Source organism: Mirounga leonina, unplaced genomic scaffold (genome assembly GCF_011800145.1).
Source record: "Mirounga leonina isolate KUSES-001 unplaced genomic scaffold, KU_Mleo_1.0 Mir_114, whole genome shotgun sequence".
NCBI lineage: Eukaryota > Metazoa > Chordata > Mammalia > Carnivora > Phocidae > Mirounga > Mirounga leonina.
Window position 1 is genome coordinate 26,336,930 of NW_023270265.1, and position 18,151 is coordinate 26,355,080.

The 18,151-nt window shown below is 48.5% G+C and overlaps 1 protein-coding gene across 7 annotated transcripts in view; it reads right to left on the reverse strand.

Moving 5' to 3' along the window:
- SEC31B (SEC31 homolog B, COPII coat complex component) overlaps positions 1 to 18,151 on the reverse strand; it is a 56,140-nt gene that overhangs the window by 22,402 nt on the left and 15,587 nt on the right. For 3 of the 7 annotated variants that reach the window (XM_035027236.1, XM_035027226.1, XM_035027218.1), the window contains 16 exons: positions 17,645 to 17,875; positions 15,187 to 15,261; positions 14,821 to 14,925; positions 14,379 to 14,478; positions 13,463 to 13,641; positions 13,082 to 13,208; positions 12,581 to 12,726; positions 11,680 to 11,853; positions 11,022 to 11,183; positions 7,730 to 7,907; positions 6,972 to 7,286; positions 6,656 to 6,714; positions 5,987 to 6,133; positions 5,586 to 5,705; positions 5,046 to 5,117; positions 3,676 to 4,813 (listed from right to left, as the gene is read on the reverse strand). In XM_035027236.1, coding sequence (XP_034883127.1) covers positions 4,634 to 4,813; positions 5,046 to 5,117; positions 5,586 to 5,705; positions 5,987 to 6,133; positions 6,656 to 6,714; positions 6,972 to 7,286; positions 7,730 to 7,907; positions 11,022 to 11,183; positions 11,680 to 11,853; positions 12,581 to 12,726; positions 13,082 to 13,208; positions 13,463 to 13,641; positions 14,379 to 14,478; positions 14,821 to 14,925; positions 15,187 to 15,261; positions 17,645 to 17,875 — 2,370 coding nt within the window. In that variant the 3' untranslated portion in view covers positions 3,676 to 4,633. Of the gene's footprint in view, positions 1 to 3,675; positions 4,814 to 5,045; positions 5,118 to 5,585; positions 6,134 to 6,655; positions 6,715 to 6,971; positions 7,287 to 7,729; positions 7,908 to 11,021; positions 11,184 to 11,679; positions 11,854 to 12,580; positions 12,727 to 13,081; positions 13,209 to 13,462; positions 13,642 to 14,378; positions 14,479 to 14,820; positions 14,926 to 15,186; positions 15,262 to 17,644; positions 17,876 to 18,151 lie in introns of those variants that run through there. The other 4 variants (XM_035027199.1, XM_035027191.1, XM_035027208.1 and 1 more) reach the window with 2 other exon arrangements.

Here is an 18,151-nt window from a genome sequence, read left to right on the forward strand (position 1 = left end):
GCGCTCTCCTCGAACTCAGTCTGCATCCTCCTCACCAGCCGCCCTGAGGGCTGAGAACTCCCAGTCCTGAGATTCTGAGCTATTGATCTTCCCTGGACTAGGATGAGAATAGGCGTTCCTCCCTCCCCTTCTAGCTGCCCTAACGCCTGACCTGGCCTGTGGAGCCTGTGGAAGAACACTTCTCGGATATGCAGGGCCAGGGTAAAGCCATGCTTTTCTTTTTTTTCCATTTTCTTGCACCCTTCCCCCCATTTTTCTGCTGCCAGGTCTCTACCATAGCCACGTCTTCTTTTTTCTGCAGAGCTCCTTCCGTGCTCCCGATTCCCTGCTAACTGTTGGCAGACACCCCAGCAATCTCTAATGCTTTCTCTCCTTCCCTTTCCCTGAAGAAAACTGTGACAAAACTGACCCCGGGAAAAGCATGTCTTTGGGGCTTGTTTCCTAGAGGCAGGCCCTGAAGATGGAAGAAGTGGGAACCCTAGCAGGCTGACTCGCTGGAAACCAAGGGTGCTACTCATCCTCGTGATACCATGTCTCCAGCGGACTTCACCAGTCAGGCAGTGACCTAGTGACCTTCCTAGACAATCACCCGAGGTGCTCCAGGCATACCCATAATGTCTAGGAACTATGTAAGGGCAGATTACCAGTCATTTCCTACCCCTTAAACTTCTCCCTGCTCCTAACCTATTTCTTCCTAGCAACCAAATTTACCTCTTCTCCTTCCCCAAAGGATCCTTGTTTCTCTGAGCCATGACTGAGCTAAATAAAGCCCATTTCCCATTCAGACCCCAGTTTGAGGAAGGAGAAGCTGGGACCTTTCCTTTTTTTTGCAAACCTGGATCTCAAACAGGCAGGATTCAGGGCACTGGATACTTGCCTTCAATAGGTAAACTTCCTGCAATGAAACTTTCCAATTGGAAGCTCAGCACCTTGAACTTTAATTTATTGCAGTCACTGTGATACGTGCCTTCTTTTCTAGGTATTGAACTTATTCTTGGGGACATCGGGGAGGGTGGGTGGAAGATATAAAGTCTAGGCCCTCTCTTCCCTCCCCCCCTTGCCAGAACACTATCCTCCCTTAAGCCTCACTTCCCCGATGGCCTAAGTAGTTGTGCTGGCCTGACAGAGGCTAATCTGCCAACAATTAGTGAATCATCCATATAAATCTTCCCTCAGTACATGCACTCAGTAGCTCAGAGCTCACTGCTTGTGTACTTGAGACAGAAGCAGTACAGCAGGGACTCGCTTCTGAAAGAGGGCTCTGGAAAGGGAAGAGTCAATCCCTGACAGACTCTGTAACCCGCGGAGCTTCCCAGCCATCTCCCTTCTCCTAAGCTGGTCATGGGTCTGGACACGGGACAGCTCTTTAGGAGAACTGGTGAGATGCCAGACCACCTCATCCTACCTCCCAGAGTAGGAGAGAGCACAGAGATGTGACTCCAAGTAGGTAACAGGGGCTGAGGCTTTAGAGGCCAACCCAGGAGACTGGAAAGACTCCTTTTATATTCCAAACTGGGACGGTGGCCAGGTCAGACTCAAACCCCGAGCCTCATCCCTATACATCCTCTGGTCAACTAACACGCACTGAGGGGAGAGGCTGCGTGTCCTTCCTCACAGGGGACACACTTCCCTTCAGGGTCTCCTAGTGCTTCATTTCCAGCTCTATCAGCAAAAGGCCTTTTTTGCTCCTTCCCTCCTCTTTGATCTGGGCCCCGTGAATCTCCCAACTTGTCCTTCCCTAATCAAGTAGCAGCATGTATTAACCTGGCTGTCCCACTTGGCAGAATTATTTGATAATGTGCAGTAAGAAAATCTGGCAAGGCAGCTAGAAAATATAAAACTACAGGGTTGTAAAGGAAAACTGCATTCTCCAGGAGGTCTCTCAGCATAAAAGTAGGGAACTATTGTGCTTCATATTTGATAATTCCAGGTCAGTACTTGAAACCTGTCATGCTGCCAGAAAGTTCTTTCATAGGTTGTTGTTTTGTGTTCCCAAATGGATATAATTGATACCAGATTCATCTGAGTTCTATAAAGAAAACATTATTGAGCTACCTTAGATCTGAATTGCTTTTTTTCCTCTCTTGCATTATCCATTCATTCATCTGGTCATTCAGCAAACACTGGAGTGCAAATACAGTGGTGAACAACACAGCAACCTCCTTGCATTCAAGGAGTTTAGGTTCTCTCTTACACTCAATCACCAGGGCTGTGTTCCCCTTTGCAAATATGGACAACTCCAGAACAGCTGCTTGGGAAGACACCTTGGAGGTCAGCTAGTCAAACCTTTTGTTTTACAGATTAAAACTGATGCTGAAAAAGATGTCCGTCTTGTTCAGCCAACTAGTAAGTTACCATGGGGTACATACTGGAACCCTGATCCCTTCCCTCCTCTTGTGTACTCTTTAAGCCCCATCTGTCTCCACCAGAGAGAAGCAGAGGCAGATCCTGAGAAGTGACAAGGACTCTGGGTGGAGGGAGGGGGGCGCAAAACACTCTCTCCTTCCTGTCCCTGGCCTGTGAGCCTACACACAGGCAGGACTTTTCTTTTCTTGAAAAGAATCCCAGCCTCAACTGGCCTTAGCAGCAGGTTAGGGCAAAGACAGAGCCAGGGTCGTGCTCAGCCCTGGTGGTGCTGGCGGTGGTGGGAGGGGAGGGCAGGCCAGGGCACCCGCCTATTGTGGGTCTGGATTGGATGCTTCCACTCATTCATTTCCTTTTAATTAACCGCATTCCTGGAGGAGAAATATTTATGTTGGCTCCCATAGAGGCAATCCGCAGACTGGAAAGAAGGGGGAAGAAAGCCTGCCTTAGCAAAACAATATCTCTAAAGAGCTCAAGAAGAGAAAATAAGAGAACAAAATGCCATTAAAATAGCCTTCTACCCCCACTGGAGTCAATGAAAACTTCATTTCACATGCTAATCCCCCACTCCGCCCATTCTCTTCTCACAACACCTTTCCCGAAAGTGTTTGGGAAAAGTCTTCGCAGTCAGTACACAGCTCCCGCAGCTCAGACTTCTCCTTGTGTTAGTTCAGGGCCCCAAGTGGGGCTCTCACTCCAGCAGCGGCTTTTTTCTCCCCCCCTTTAATTTAAACAAAGACTTCGGAGTTCATCAACCTCCCACTGAAATTCACAGCTGCTGAACAAACTAATCCCCTCTCCCTGCCTTTCTTCCCTTCAATGGGCTCTTGGCTTCAAAGACACTTTGGGAAAGGACTTTGCTGGGGCTCACACTGCTTCATCAATAGAAGTTAGTGCAAGTATTATCTGAAGAGCAAGTGGCTTTACAAACAAATACTGCCTAACAATCCCTTCCTCCCAAACACACACATCTAGCCCACAGACATGATGGGATCTACAACAGGATTAGAGATCGTACCCCCGGCTTCACACCCAGCCCCTTTGTGCAGCTGAGCTCGGCCCTGAAGTGCTGTGGGGAAAACCCTAGAGCTGAACGTCAGGCACGGACGGAGACATACAGACACACACACACACACACACAGCAGAGTGGCCACAGATGCTGCAAGGCTTTCTCCTTGTACCTTCCTTTCTTCAACTCTCTAGACTCCTTATGTGTCCTGCCTTACTGGGATGCAGGGAGCAAGAACAAAGAGGCTAGGAAGAGAGGTAAGGGCAAAATAGGACCAGAGGAGACAACAATCGGGAGATGACTGAGGAAACCAAATCAAAGCAGCTTTATTGCCCATTAAGTACATCAGCGCTTCAAATGCAAAGTTCAACCATAAAAAGTGCAGCCAGAGAAGGCAGCCCTGAGACATGTGGGGGCTGAGGAGAAGGGCCTCCAACTCTTGAGGAGCAGTGCTAGAAAAGGCTTTTGTTAATATGAACTGGGCTGATGATCACAGAATGAATGGTCAAGGGCCGTGTGCCAGGGCCCCGACAGGTCAAGTCAGGACCATTCCCCGCAGGCAGTGGTCCCTCTCCTCCTGTTTCCCAGCCTAGGACAGCTCCCAGCAAAAGGCAATGCACCTCTTCTATTTTCCGCCTAACCTAGCCCACCCTTATAATACTGGCAGATGAGTAGGTTCTTGTAAAAAGGGCCAAAGTTCCTCCTTTTGGTTCTGCTCAGCACCCACCCCTCACGTCCATGACTTGTTCAAAAGATGAACAACAGTCAACTCTACCCCAGCCTCTGGGGCTCAGAGAAAAAAGGACCTGGAAATATGAAGTTGGAGGCAAGGAGAAGGTAAGGTCAGGCTCATCACCCACAGAAGGGGAAAAACAAAAGCCCCACAAGATGGGTACAGCAGAGGCAGACTTGGAGGTAATGATCCTACTTACCCCCTCAGAAGCCACTTAATCAGAATATCCCAGGGGTAGAAGACGCCCTGCTCTGGGTCCTGTCAGGGTACAGTATCAGGGAAAGTGAAGAACCAGCTCTCTGCTCTGCCTCAGGGGCTGAGAGAGCCTTGGGTAGATTCCAGAAGGCCAGGCCTAAAGGCGTGGAAAGCAGGCACTCTGCTAGTTCAGAGGCAAGCCCACAGCATCATATCCCTGGCAGCAAGGGAAGAGCGCGGGGAAAAACAATCTATTCCGAAATTCCCCCTTTTCTGCAGGGAGGAGTTAAGTAACAGCAGAAGTAGCCTCTTGGCAAGAGAGGCTAGCTGGTTTACATGTACAGCTTATGAGCAATGGTGAGGACAGCCTTCAGGACAAGCATGAAGCTGGAGACCTCGCTGAAGCTGCTGTAGCCCACCACCTGGGCATGCACCGCAAGGCCCTGCTCAAAGTTTCCTGCGTCCACACATCGGGCAACCTCATGGAGCCCAGCCAGGACATGAGGCGAGAGCTGTGGAGGGACAGACGCTTAGGTCAGGGAGCCCAACCCAGACCCTACCCTGGGAGCATGGAAGGGTAAGAGAGGATTTAAGTTCTGGAGCCCAGGCCGGGCAAGATGGCTATGTATGTATATTGTGGGGAACCCAGGTCAGTGAGACCTATGGGAGAGGACACTGGGGTCCCTTTGGCCACAGGTGATGGTGGGGGGCAGGGGGCAGGGGGCCACCACTAAGTGTACTTACTGTGCCCTGGCAGAGCTTAGCATATAGACATTCTAGACGTTGGGCTGCCTTCTCCAGCTTCCGTTTTGTCTTCTGCAGGGAGGGAAATGGATTCTGAGTCCAGCCCCTAAGACTGACACTACACAGGACTCTAGAGAAGCACAGTATGTCCGAGCTGGAACGACTTAATGCTACTGCTTTCATTTCACAGGAGAGGAAATGGGGGCCCAAAGAGGGTAAGTGACTTGCTTAAGCTGACACAGCCACTGCATGAATAGCAGGTCGCCTTACTCCTAGTTTCACCCTCCCTCCAGTGCCCCATGCTGCCTTTCCATGAGTTAAGCCTCAATGCTGCTGGGCCCTGCTACCTAGGTGCTAGACTCAGATCAGCCGAGCCCCCCACCCCTTGCCCCACACGGATATCAAATAAGTACAAGACACAAGACAGCGGGTCCGGGGACCATGAGAAAAGAGTCACACAAGGAGCTGATCTACAGCTCAGGGATCCTGGGAGCAAGCTAGTGGTGTGAGGAGGACATCGTGGGGAAGGCTCAGACTTACTACATCAGTGGCAGACAGGGAGCAGCGTCGCAGAAGCTTCTCAAAGCTGGTCTTCAGGGACTGATGCTCTGGAGGCAGCTCTTTCCTTTCCACCTTCCGAGGGGGCCGCTGCTGAAGTTGCTGAGGGAGGAGCAGGGAGACAGGGCAGACTGGCAAGCTGTCCTTCTCACAGCTTCCCTACGGACTAGTCCTCAGGGACCCAGTGTCACGCCGCTCCCCCTAGACCACAGCAAAGCTGGGGGAAGGGGCGCGCCCTCTTCTCTGCAGTAAGGACATTTGGTACCTGTCCACACTGGTTCCCCAGTGCAGAAGGGGCCTCCCCTCTGGGGAATGAGGCCCAACTACCCATGCTCCCTGCTTTTCTATACCCAAGGAGAGTTGGACTGCACTGTTCCTCTCACCTGCAGGCTGAATTCTCCTGGAGCTCCTGGGGAAGCATGGTCCACACCAAGGACAGAAGGCTGTGAGGAAAGGAACCCTCGTGGCTCAGGGGTGAGGCTCATAACTGGAGCAGTAATCGGTACCGGGGGCATAAATGTCTCTGGCAACTAAAGCCAGAGAAAGAAAGGCATATGAGTCTAAACTGAGAGACTTGCTAGGCCCTGCTTTGAGAGAATAACAGACGGGGCGCCTGGGTGGCTCAGTCAGTTAAGTGTCCACCCTCGGCTCAGGTCATGATCCCGGGGTCCTGGGATCGAGCCCCACATCGGGCTCCCTGCTCAGCGGGGAAGCCTGCTTCTCCCTCTCCCACTCCACCGACTTGCGTTCCCTCTCTCGCTGTCTCTCTCTCTGTGTCAAATAAATAAATAAATAAATCTTAAAAAAAAGAGAGAGCCACAGAAGTCCTGAGTGAGCAAGGGAACAGAATAGCGAGTAGGGAGCCAGGAGATGGGGAGACTGATACATGTATGCAAGAAGGAAACAGGAGATGGCCGAGGGGAGAAGAATGAGTGGGGAAAAAGACAAGACAGTCTGTGTGCCTGACAAAGGGACGGGCTGAATTCTGGAAGAAACTAGAATGTGGGTCATTGGTGAATGTATGAGGGGTAGGTGGCAAGAGATGAACTGACCTTTTTCCTCTGGAGGTCTGCCCTGGGCACTGGGGCATTTTTCAAGGAAGCTTGAGGTCCTGCATAGCACAAAGATAGAGGTATTTAGGGGCACAGTCAGGGACACTGGAAATCTTCAGTCTGAAGGCCAGCAAAATTATTTTAGTTGGAGTCAATCACACCTCCCTCTGCAGACCAACCATGTGCTCAGTTGACATTCTCCAGCCCAACGGCCCCCAATCCACTGGCGTGAGGAAAGACTCCTAAGGTGACAGTGGAAGGGGGAAGAGAAGGAGGCAATGACCCAGAAGGTGGAAGCTGTGGAAAGAAGACTGACCTGGGTGAGCAGTCGAGGGGCCAGTGGTCGGGAGGATACTAGAGCATGCAGCACCTGGCCCTCCTGGAGGGTGCGTCGCAGAGAAACTGCCAGGAGGGGCTAGGGACCGGAAGCTTGTAGGGCTGACCCCTGGTAGTCTCACAGGAAGTGGAGGGAACAGTCGAGCAGTCTCGGCCAGGGAGGTAGAGCCAGGCTGTATGACATCTGGGGGTACCATGGGTGGAGGTGGACCAGGAAGAGGCCATGTTCCAGGGAACCCCATGAGGTTAGGAACTTGGGCTTTTTGCCCTCTTAACAACAGTGGCTCAAATAAAGCTGAAAAGGAAGAGAAACAGGCCATTTGCCATCAAACTTCAATTTGGGAGAGACTTGGAGCATATCAGGGAAGAATAAGGCAGCAATAAAACCAAACAACCAACCAACCTAATAATGCTAACGAAAGATTAATATATGCATATGGAGATCTACCATTCACAAAATACTTTTAACTATTCCTCATTTGACCCTAAAAACAATCCTGTGGGGTTGAAATGACCAATATAATAGCTATTCTCACTTTTCAAAAGAAACAGTGGCTAAGTTTGTTGCCCATTGATACAAAGCCAGTAAGTGACAGTACTGGGGATTCAGACTTCAAATTCTAAGCTCTTCTTGCTACATAGTAGACATAATGCCTCCCATACCCATGCTGGCCATGCCAACTGTTTTCCTCTGTGCTCTGCCCAGACAAATCTTGACTCACTCACTCATTCACTCACCAGGCCTTACACCAGGGGCCAAAGGCAAAGGCTGGGCTGCCTGGGGCTCAGGTACCCTGTAATCATTTATATTCTGTGTTTGGAAGCTTTGATAAGGGCCCGGATGGGAAGGTATCAAGGGTGTCAGCAGTGATGACTGAGGTGTGAAAATCCTTGGCCTTGGAGATGGAGTTGGAACCTGTGAAGAGAAAAAAGGGTCAGCACTTGGAAAGGAAAAGAAAGGTAAGTAATTGAAAATAGAAGAACAATAAAGAATATGAAACAAAAAGTTAGCTCTTAAAATGAAAATCAACGGAACTGATAAGTTTCTATAAAAAGTGACAAAGACAAACAGAGAAAGACATGTATCATATGATCTCACTGATATGAGGAATTCTTAATTGTAGGAAACAAACTGAGGGTTGCTGGAGTGGGGGGTGGGGTGGGAGGGATGGGGTGACTGGGTGATAGACACTGGGGAGGGATGTGCTCTGGTAAGCGCTGTGAATTGTGCAAGACTGCTGAATCTCAGATCTGTACCTCTGAAACAATGCAATATATGTTAAGAAAAAAAAGAAGAAGAAGGTAGCGGGAGGGGAAGAATCAAGTGGGGGAAATCGGAGGGGTAGATGAACCATGAGAGATGATGGACTCTGAAAAACAAACAGGGTTCTAGAGGGGAGGGGGGGTGGGAGGATGGGTTAGCCTGGTGGTGGGTATTGAGGAGGGCACATTCTGCATGGAGCACTGGGTGTTATGCACAAACAATGAATCATGGAACACTTCATCTAAAACTAATGATGTAATGTATGTTAATTCTTAACATAAGAATTAAAAAAAAAAGTGACAAAGAGGGGCGCCTGGGTGGCTCAGTCTGTTAAGCATCTGCCTTGGGCTCAGGTCATGATCCTGGAGTCCCACGATCCCTGCATCAGGCTCCCTGCTCAGCGGGGAATCTGCTTCTCCTTCTTCCTCTGCCCCTCCCCCTGCTTGTGCTCTTTCTCTCTCTCTTTCTCCCTCACTCTCTCTCTCAAATAAATAAAATCTTAAAAAAGAAAGAAAAACAAAGCGGGAGGAATTATTCTTCCTCATGTCAGGACTTACTATATAGAGGTAGTATTCAAGACAGAGTGGTATTGTCAGAGGGAAAGACACACAGATCAACAGAACAGAACAGAGATCTGAAAAATAAATCCATAAAAATATGCCCAGTTAAGTTTTTGACAAAGGAGCAAAATCAGTTCAATGGAGGAGAGACAGCCTTTTCTTTCTTTTTTTTTTTTTTTTAAGAACTTATTTATTTATTTGTCAGAAAGAGAGAGAGCACAAGTAGGCAGAGCGGCAGGCAGAGGGAGAGGGAGAAGCAGCCTCCCTGCTAAGCAAGGAGCCCGATGTGGGGCTCAGTTCCAGGACCCTGGGATCATGACCTGAGCTGAAGGCAGATGCTTAACCGACTGAGCCACCCAGGCATCCCGAGACAGCCTTTTCAATAAATGATTATGGATATCCATTGGCAAAAAAAAAAAAAAAAAAGCTTGACCTAAATTTCACACCATATGCAAAAATTAACTCAAAATAGAACACAGACTTAATTGTAAAACATAAAACTATAAAACTTTTAGAAAGAACATGGGAAAACTTTAGGGGACTGTGGACTGGCAAAGACATAAAAGCCATGATGATCCATAGAAAGAAAACTATAAATTGGACCTTAAAAAATTAAAAATTTTTGCTTTGTGAGGGACCCTGTTAAAAGGTGAGAAGACAGGGGCACCTGGGTGGCTCAGTCGTTAAGCGCCTGCCTTCGGCTCAGGTCATGATCCCAGGGTCCTGGGATCGAGCCCCACGTCGGGCTCCCAGCTCCGCGGGAAGCCTGCTTCTCCTTCCCCTACTCCCCCTGCTTGTGTTCCCTCTCTCGCTGTGTCTCTCTCTGTCAAATAAATAAAATCTTTAAAAAAAAAAAAAAAAGGTGAGAAGACAAATTCTTACATAATTATACACACACACACACACACATACACACTGGTGAGATCTGAATCTATGGATTGTACTAATATCAGTTTCTTGGTTTTGACATTGTACTATGGTTGTGTGGGACACTGGAATGAAGTGGGGGTGGGGATGTGATGCATGAGACTTCTCAGTACATTTCTTTGCAACTTCCTGTGAATCTGTAATTATTTCAAAATAGAAAGGAGAGAGGGAGAGGCAGAGAGACAGAAAGAAAGAGGGGATAGGAGAAGGAAGAGGAGGGAGGGGAAAGAAGGAGGAAAGAAGAAAGAAAATTAAGATGAGAACTGAAGGTGGGACAGGATGAATCATCAGAGCTTCCACCTGGTACCTCTACTTACCATCTTGCTGGATTTTGTTCCCCAGTCCCTCCAGCAGGATCCTGGTATCATAAGTTAATAGCACCCTAACCATCTGGGCACTGGATAGTGTCTGGGGGTCAGTTCCCCCACTTCACAGACTCCTCTAAGCCATCACCAATTTCTGTCAATTCTACCTATTATCTTAAATCCAACCTCATTCTCCAGCTTTAGGTCAGTCATTTCATGTCCTCATCATCTCTTGCTATTGCCTCTTAAATGCCTCCAGCCTTGTCCTTCCTAAATACATAGTCATTCCCCTGCATAAGACCATTCAATTTCAGGGTCGAGTCTAAGGTCTTTAGCACAGAATTCCAGGTCCTTCCTGCTCTATCTCCTACCTGTTACTCCAGCTTCATCTAACCTCACTCCCCTACAACAAACACCTGTTTGGCAGCCCCATTAAAATATTAGTAGTTCCTCAAGTGGGCTTTGCTTACTCTCCCTTCAATGCTTTTGTACAAGCTGTTCCCATTGCTTGAAATAGCATTTACCTACTCCTTCCCTTGCCTAAATAACTTTTAATCTTCAGTACTCAAACATCATACTCATTCTAAAACGTTCCCTAAACTTCTCCCCCTCCTCGAAAGACTAAATTGCTTTTTTCTGTGTGATCCCATGGCACCTTATCATACCCTAATCATGGCATTGATGAATTTTACTGTACTTATTTTTTACATATCTATCTTTCTACTAGACTATGAGCTAATTAAGGGCATAAATCATGGTTTGTCCACATTTCTGTTCTAAGAGCCTAGCAGTTGTTTGACAAGAAGTTATCAGAAAAATAACTGAATCTATGCTCTGCAAAGTTGAGAATTTTCATCATTTTTTTTCACTAATATATTCCAAGTGTCTAGAACCATGCTTGGTACCTGGTAGACATTTAATAAGTATTTTTGAATGAATGAGCAAATGAATGAACAAACCAAACCAGATCTTACCAGGTGAGAAGGCCAGAATCCCAATCTGTAAGATGATGTTTCTTCAGAGTGGGGGGTAGCTCCCACAACAACCCGTGGGAAGGGGAAAGGAGGACACTGTTGGCCCAAGACACCAGAACCTTGGGCATGAAAAAGTCGATCTCTCAGCTGCTGAATTGGTGGCTACAAAAGTTATAATAGTGAAGAACTGTGTTAATTAAAACAAGTAAACATCCTTTCTTATAAGCCTCGCCCCATATAGCATTCAAACTTCAGTTGGCCCTCTACACTTCAGCCACCTTAGATGACTCAAAGGTCCCTAATCCCTGCCAAGCCTCCCTCCTTACTGTTCCTTCTGCCTAGAATGCCCTACATCTGCTGGGAAGCTGCTTCTTTTTGAAGGTCCAGCTCAACTGTTTTAACCACTGGAAAGCCTTCCTTGATTGCTCTGGGCAAAACCAGCCCCTTTCCTGGAGTCCCACAGTGCCTAGTATAAGCTTCTGTTATAACACTGTAAGTTACTGACATCTGATTTCCCCCAAGGGACTGTGAGCTTCCTAAGGGACTAGATCTCATTTATTCTAGAATTCCAGCATTTGCATAGTGCCTAGAACATGGCAGTGCTCAGCCAGTGTTAGATGACTGAAATGGTTTGCTCTCTGTACGTGGTCCCACTCACCTGAGTACAGTCACTGGGTAGGTAGCTCATGGCAGTGGCCAGGCTGCCCTGGGCTGCCAGGAGGTTGGCATACTGAGTGACCCTGCAGGTTGTGGCAGGGCCTGCGCTCACCCCGTCAGGACCCCGCAGTAGCTCCAGGCTCCTATTAAGGACCATCACCTTCTCCATCAGGTCCTATAGGAACAGGGATAAAGGCAGTCAGGTCTCTTCAAAGCACATCCTTCTCCCTAAGACCAGGCAGTTCACCCAGGGACTTCCCACTTTGGGTATGAGGGTACCTGGCCATGGCCAGGTACAGGCAGCAAGTGATGATACGTAAGAGATGTAATAGTTAGAGAAGAGCCTCTTGGCCTCACCTCCCAAGCTATTAGCATTTGCTTCAACTGGGTCCATCTGGGTCTTAGACTCTCATACATCTCTGCCTCTTTTTTTGCTTTCTTTACCCTTTCCTCTGCTAGTACATCATCAGTTTCAGGGTCTGTTATACTATCGTTTCATCTGTGACTTTGTCTTCCTATGAGTCTTCTCTAGTTACCTGTAGAGTGTCTGGTAAAATTTAAATCCACAGAACTTTTCATAGCAGCTAATAGGAGGCTCAGGCTCACAATTATTCAAATAGAGAATAACTTTGTATAACCAAACCTAAAGTGGGAAAAAATTATAAAGGTTAACACCTAAGCAGCTGTTGCTCAGTCTCCCCTGACTGGGAAGGAGAGAGGGAGGTGCTAGCTCATCCCTGGGAAAAGGTCCCAGACACTGAAGGCCCTTTTCTACTCCCTAATATACTGATCCCAGCCTGGGTACCCAGAAGACTTGCCTCTGATGTCCCTGCACATCCCTATCAATAGCCTTTCCTAAGAGCCTGGTATGGAGTGACCAGTGCCCTACAGAGAAGGAGCACCTGTAGAGCCAGGGGGGAGGAAGCCTGGTGGCATCTTGCCCAACACTCCACCAGCTGCTCCACACTCCCTGAGCACACATAACAGAGTCTGGCTTCGGAGGTTAGTGCTCTGCCACCCTCCTGTTCCATGCGAGTACCCAGCATGTCTGCAGAGAGAAGGAAAGTTCTTTAATGGCATAGCTTTCCCGTGCTTCTTCTCATTCTCCTGTTTGAAAATAGGTGGAGGATCATGAGCTGGGACAAGTAACCACAGTGGCTTTGGACAATAATGAGGCCAACTTTGCGCTACAGGGAAGGGCGGAGCTCTTGCGAGAAAAAGTAAAACAGGACAATACATGATCCCTACTAGAGTCCTTGCCTCCCAGCTGAACCAGACCTTGGCCTTGACAACACGGCCTGACCTCCCAGAGCTCAGGCTGCTCCTCTGCCTCCTCCCTCACCATGTCCATGAACTCCACGCTAGAGTCACACCACTCCATCCTGAAACCCAGGGCTACCTACCACAGAGCTCAGGGAACTTCTCTGGCCCAGAGTAGGTCAGGAGCAAGGCCAGTGCCTCTTTCCAGTTCTGCAGGCTACAGGCATAAACCATCTCCTCCCAATTCTTCCGTACAACACAGGCTAGCAGCTATAATGAGCAGAGAGGGAAGGACGTCATTAGCCATCCATCCAACACAGTCAGAGTCACACACAGGGACGTGCTAAGAAAAGCCACTGGTGAACAGGCTTCCTATTAGACCACTGACTAGGTGTTGGGGGTGAGGTAGGGGTGGTTGGAGTGGGGAGAGGGAAAGCCTGGCAGATCTTCTAAACATCAAGGTGTAGGCATCCACCTACACCTTGTAATCCCCTCCCCTCCTCTCCTGCACAGTGGGCAGTTACCGAAGAGATTCTGGTTTTCTTCTTGGCCCAGTAGCACTCCTGTGTTTGCTTTAGCAGATCTGCACCCCCAGCCTGGGCCAGGATGATGGCATCAGCAAAGCGCTCTTCTTTCAGACACAGCTCCACAGCAGGGCGTAGTTCTCCAAGCAGGAGAGCCTGGCTCAGGAGTCCATCAGTGTCTGCAGGCAGAGGCATCCCCTCCATGTGAGCCTGCCCTCAGACCCTAGCTTCCTGTCCCCTACAGGGCCCATAGTACACCCCTTCTATCTCTGTATCACTCAGCCTCCCTTGCCCCAAACAAAACTCCCAAGTTTCATTCCTCAACAACAAAATGTAGTGGGCTGTCCCAGAGTGCCAGGTCCAGTGGTAACTCTAAGGACAGGGCTCAAGATGAGGGAGAGCCTCATATGGCAATATTAGAGGTATAGTGTGTGGTTGCTCAGCAAAAACAGAGTCACAGTGGGTTTTTTTTTTGTTGTTGTTGTTTTTTTAAAGATTTTATTTATTTGCGAGAGAGACAATGAGAGACAGAGAGCATGAGAGGGAGGAGGGTCAGAGGGAGAAGCAGACTCCCTGCTGAGCAGGGAGCCCGATGTGGGACTCGATCCCGGGACTTCAGGATCATGACCTGAGCCGAAGGCGGTCGCTTAACCAACTGAGCCACCCAGGCGCCCCGAGTCAGTGTTTTAAGTAAGAAAACAGTAGAAAAAAAAAATCTTGCTAGAAGGCCTTCCACAGGAAAGACATATCCATAAAAATCCAGAGAGAGCTCTAACCAGTAACAGAACCACTCAGCATTTGTGATGGTGGGAGGGAGGCAGGAGGCAGAGGACAAGAAGAAAATGTTCTCAAGTCCAAGAACTCTGAGCCCACCTACTCCCACATAGAGCGTTTCTCTCCCTCAGGATCAGAGTACCTTCTGTGATGGGGATCTCCCATGGAGTCATATTCTGAGGGACCAGCTCATCAAAGAAGGATGAGGAGGCAGAGGCTTCCTCTGTGATGTGTTCGGAGGTCTGTACAAGAAAGGACAGAGGTGGCTATTTTGGAAATGAACCTGAAAACAGACAGCTGGCTTGGTAGCTCTCTCTGAGAGCTCTACTATCTGGCCCTTAATGGGTAAAGCTACAGAATAACCAGATAAGGTTTGGGAAGGTCTCTAGTCCATAGCTCCTCTCCCAGCCCAAAAGTTTATGCACTCTGTGTCTCACTGTGGTTCCAAGAAATGAGGAGTTTGAAGACTTCTACAGAAGCCAAGCACTTTATGAGAGCAAAGCAAATGTCCAGGAAGGGGCAGATGCCCTAAAGGCAGGTCTCCTGTGCTACCCCAGGTCTGGCTGTCTGGGCTCCAACCACACCTGGCTGCAGAAAGCCTGCTGTCTGTTACTGTGGAGATCATCTCCCTTGGGCCTCCCTTGAGGGGTCTCACCCAGCCCCAAGTCACTCTTCAAACCCGCGGCCACCTGCAAGGAGAGATCTATGAGTACCCTCTTCCCAGCACAAGGTCAAACACCTATTATGCTTTCTTCCCACCTCCACACCACACAGACTGGACTCTCTAAGATTCTTGGGCTATTTACCTGGGGAAAAGCCTACATCCAGGAGGTAAAACGTTTGTATATGCGTTAATGAAGCCCAGAAAGAGGTCACTGAGACGGTTCCCACTGACAGCATTCTCTTCTTCTCTGCTTCAAGTACATGCTTCTGATGTGAAAGCAGCTTACCTTCTTCTGGAACTCATCTTTACTGTATCCTAATAGTTTTAGAAATTTCATTCTGGAGTCTTCCTCTAAGGTCACCTAATGAACCACACAACACACAAGTCTCCATTAAATCAATGTGAATGACCCTCTCTTGCATAAGCTGAACATCTATGCCAGTGTACCCTCTAATATAGTTCTTCATACCACCAGAAGTGCCCTACTGAGGCCAACACCGTCTCTCCCCTTTTCCTCCCCCAATTTGATCCTGCTGAGCTGGAGGCATGGTGTTAACAAAACCCTCTCCCACTTCTACATGAAAACTGGACCATGGACCTTCTGTTGACTTACTAGATCTGTTAGCCTGGATACCTGGTAAGAGTCAAATGTCACCTATGTTTCCAGGCAACGTTGCTTGTGATGGATAAATTGTATCTGGACTCGAACTATACAAAACTTAAATAGCATCTGTGGACACCATGCTCGCAGGCTTCCCTGATTGCAAGGACTCTTGTAACTGAAAAGATCTCTTGTAGGGACTCTAGAAACATTTTGGAAGTGGGTACAAGAGACATTGGCTCTTGTGGGCATGAGGCTTCAAAGCCGGGGCCACCGACACATCTGCCTTGTGTGCATCTCATCACCTTGCACCTGAGCTGTCTTTTGGGGAGGTGATGAGAACTCTGGACTGCTGCATGGGCTGCAAGAACCCCCACAGAAGAGCGCCACCTCCGGCTGCCCTGCCAAGCCGTGGTTCCTGTCCCACATCCTTCTGAGGAGACTGATGCCAAGTGAACCTACAGAGTCTCGTGAGTCTAAAATATCTAGTTGAAGGGGCGCCTGGGTGGCTCAGTCGGTTAAGCATCTGTCTTCGGCTCAGGTCATGATCCCAGGATCCTCGGATCGAGCCCCACATTGGGCTCCCTGCTCAGTGGTGAGTCTGCTTCTCCCTCTCCCTCTGCCTGCCTGTCTGCCTACTTGTGATCTCTCTCTCTGTCAAATAAATAAATAAAATCTTAAAAAAAAATATCTACTTGAAAACATAGTTCGTGGTGGAAGCTGCATAGATACAATAAACAAAGTCAGCTTAGAGGCGCCTGGGTGGCTTAGTCGGTTAAGCGTCTGCCTTCGGCTCAGGTCATGATCCCAGGGTCCTGGGATCTAGCCCCACATTGGGCTCCGTGCTCAGCAGGGCGCCTGCTTCTCCCTCTACCTCTGCCTGCCTGTCTGCCTACTTGTGATCTCTCTCTCTCTGTCAAATAAATAGATAAAATCTTTAAAAAAAAACAAAACAAAACACAAAGTCAGCTTACCCATTCAGTGTCCCAGATACTGGGGGCCAAGCCTTCCTGAAGCCGTACCTTAATCTGGGTTAGGTGGCTGGGCCCTTCATTTGCCCTACACAGAGCCATGAATTCTGACTACTATCTTTCTCACAGTCTCTCAGGGCTCCCTTCTTCTCCCATACTTGTCCTTTGGAAATGTTCAGCCACATTCAGCTTCAGAACCATCATAATGGACAGCTCTTGGGTAGGTTTTCAACCAGACTCCCCTCTATCCTTAGGTACTGCTGCCTCCTTTGTTTAGAAGAAAGGCTCAACTCCTGATGATGCCCTCTATTCTCTTTCCCATTCCACCATTCCTGGAGCAGTTGGCCGTATTCTGCTTACAACAAAAGCATCATTTCTTATTCTTTTCTTCCCACACCTTTTTCTAGCTTCACTCTACAGTTGATGATCCTTCTCAAATCCTGTCTCCTTCCCAGATTCCTGGTGTCTACCATCACAAAGTTCTACTGTGTCTGAAGCATAGACCCCAAGCCCTTCTTAGATCCCCTGGGACAGCTCTGTCCTTTTTGCATTATTTACTACGATCCCAAAGCTTTGAATAATCCTCTCACTGCCTGTCCAGTCAGTTCTCTTTCTCCCTTTAGTTCTCTCCTCCCATCTACTCAATTCCTTTGACAGGTGGAACACTCCTCCTGATGTCATGCACAACTTGAAATTTCATTAGCACTGAACTTGATCCATGCCTCCAGAGTAAACTGGGACTTAAGCCCTGAGTCCCACCATAATAACTTGCCTTGGGTTATCTGAAACAAACTCAAAGCCTTCTCATGATGATGCCCCCTTCCAGCCAATCCTCTTTCCTTCCTTTCCTTTCTCTTCTCTCTTCCCATCACGTTATCTGCCCTTTGCCATGGCATAAAAGCCTTCACCTTGGCCTTGGTAAAGTATCTAGGACATCAGCAATAGAAGCAAAAAAGGCAAATGTCACTTGTACCCCTCAGCTTCCTTAGCTGCAAAAGGTCTCTGAGACACCGGTAAAAAGTGAAGATTCTGTGTCCAGAGGGTGGTGTGGTGTAGGAAAAAGCCTAAGAGGTCAGGGCCTCTGTAATCTAGGTCACAATGTGGTTGTCCATCTCCTAGAGTTTCTGGCTTTGGGGAAACACTTTCGGAGCAGCCAGCCTCAGGCTTCCTACCTTCAGGAATTGCCAGAGCATCTTTTCACTTTGCAGTGATGTTTGTTCGATCTTGTTCTGACAATAATTCAGAAGATTTCCTGATTCCAGGGCCTCCCGCAGCTCAGCTGACTGCCTCAGTAATTCAGATTCTGTGATGACTTGACTGATGAAGACTAGGCGGAGGCAAGGCTGTGGCATCTGATGGGCAGGGGTGCTGGGGAGGCCAAAGGTAACCAGCTTCCCTCCAAACTGGCGAGGAAAAACAAGAAGGGTTAAGGTTGTATCTTCAAGCTAAAAATTAACACCAAGTCCAAATCACAGGGAAGGCTATTTATTGGTCGACCCTAGGATAGGAAATCAACAATAAGAACTCCTGGGGGTGGAACAGGATCAGGAACTGAGTAGAAAATGCACCCCTATACATAAACCACCTCTACATTTTTAGCACCATCAGCATAAAACTCTAGCACATGGTACTCATCTTCTGACCTGTGCTGGCAGCCCCATTCTCCCAGTCACCTGGAC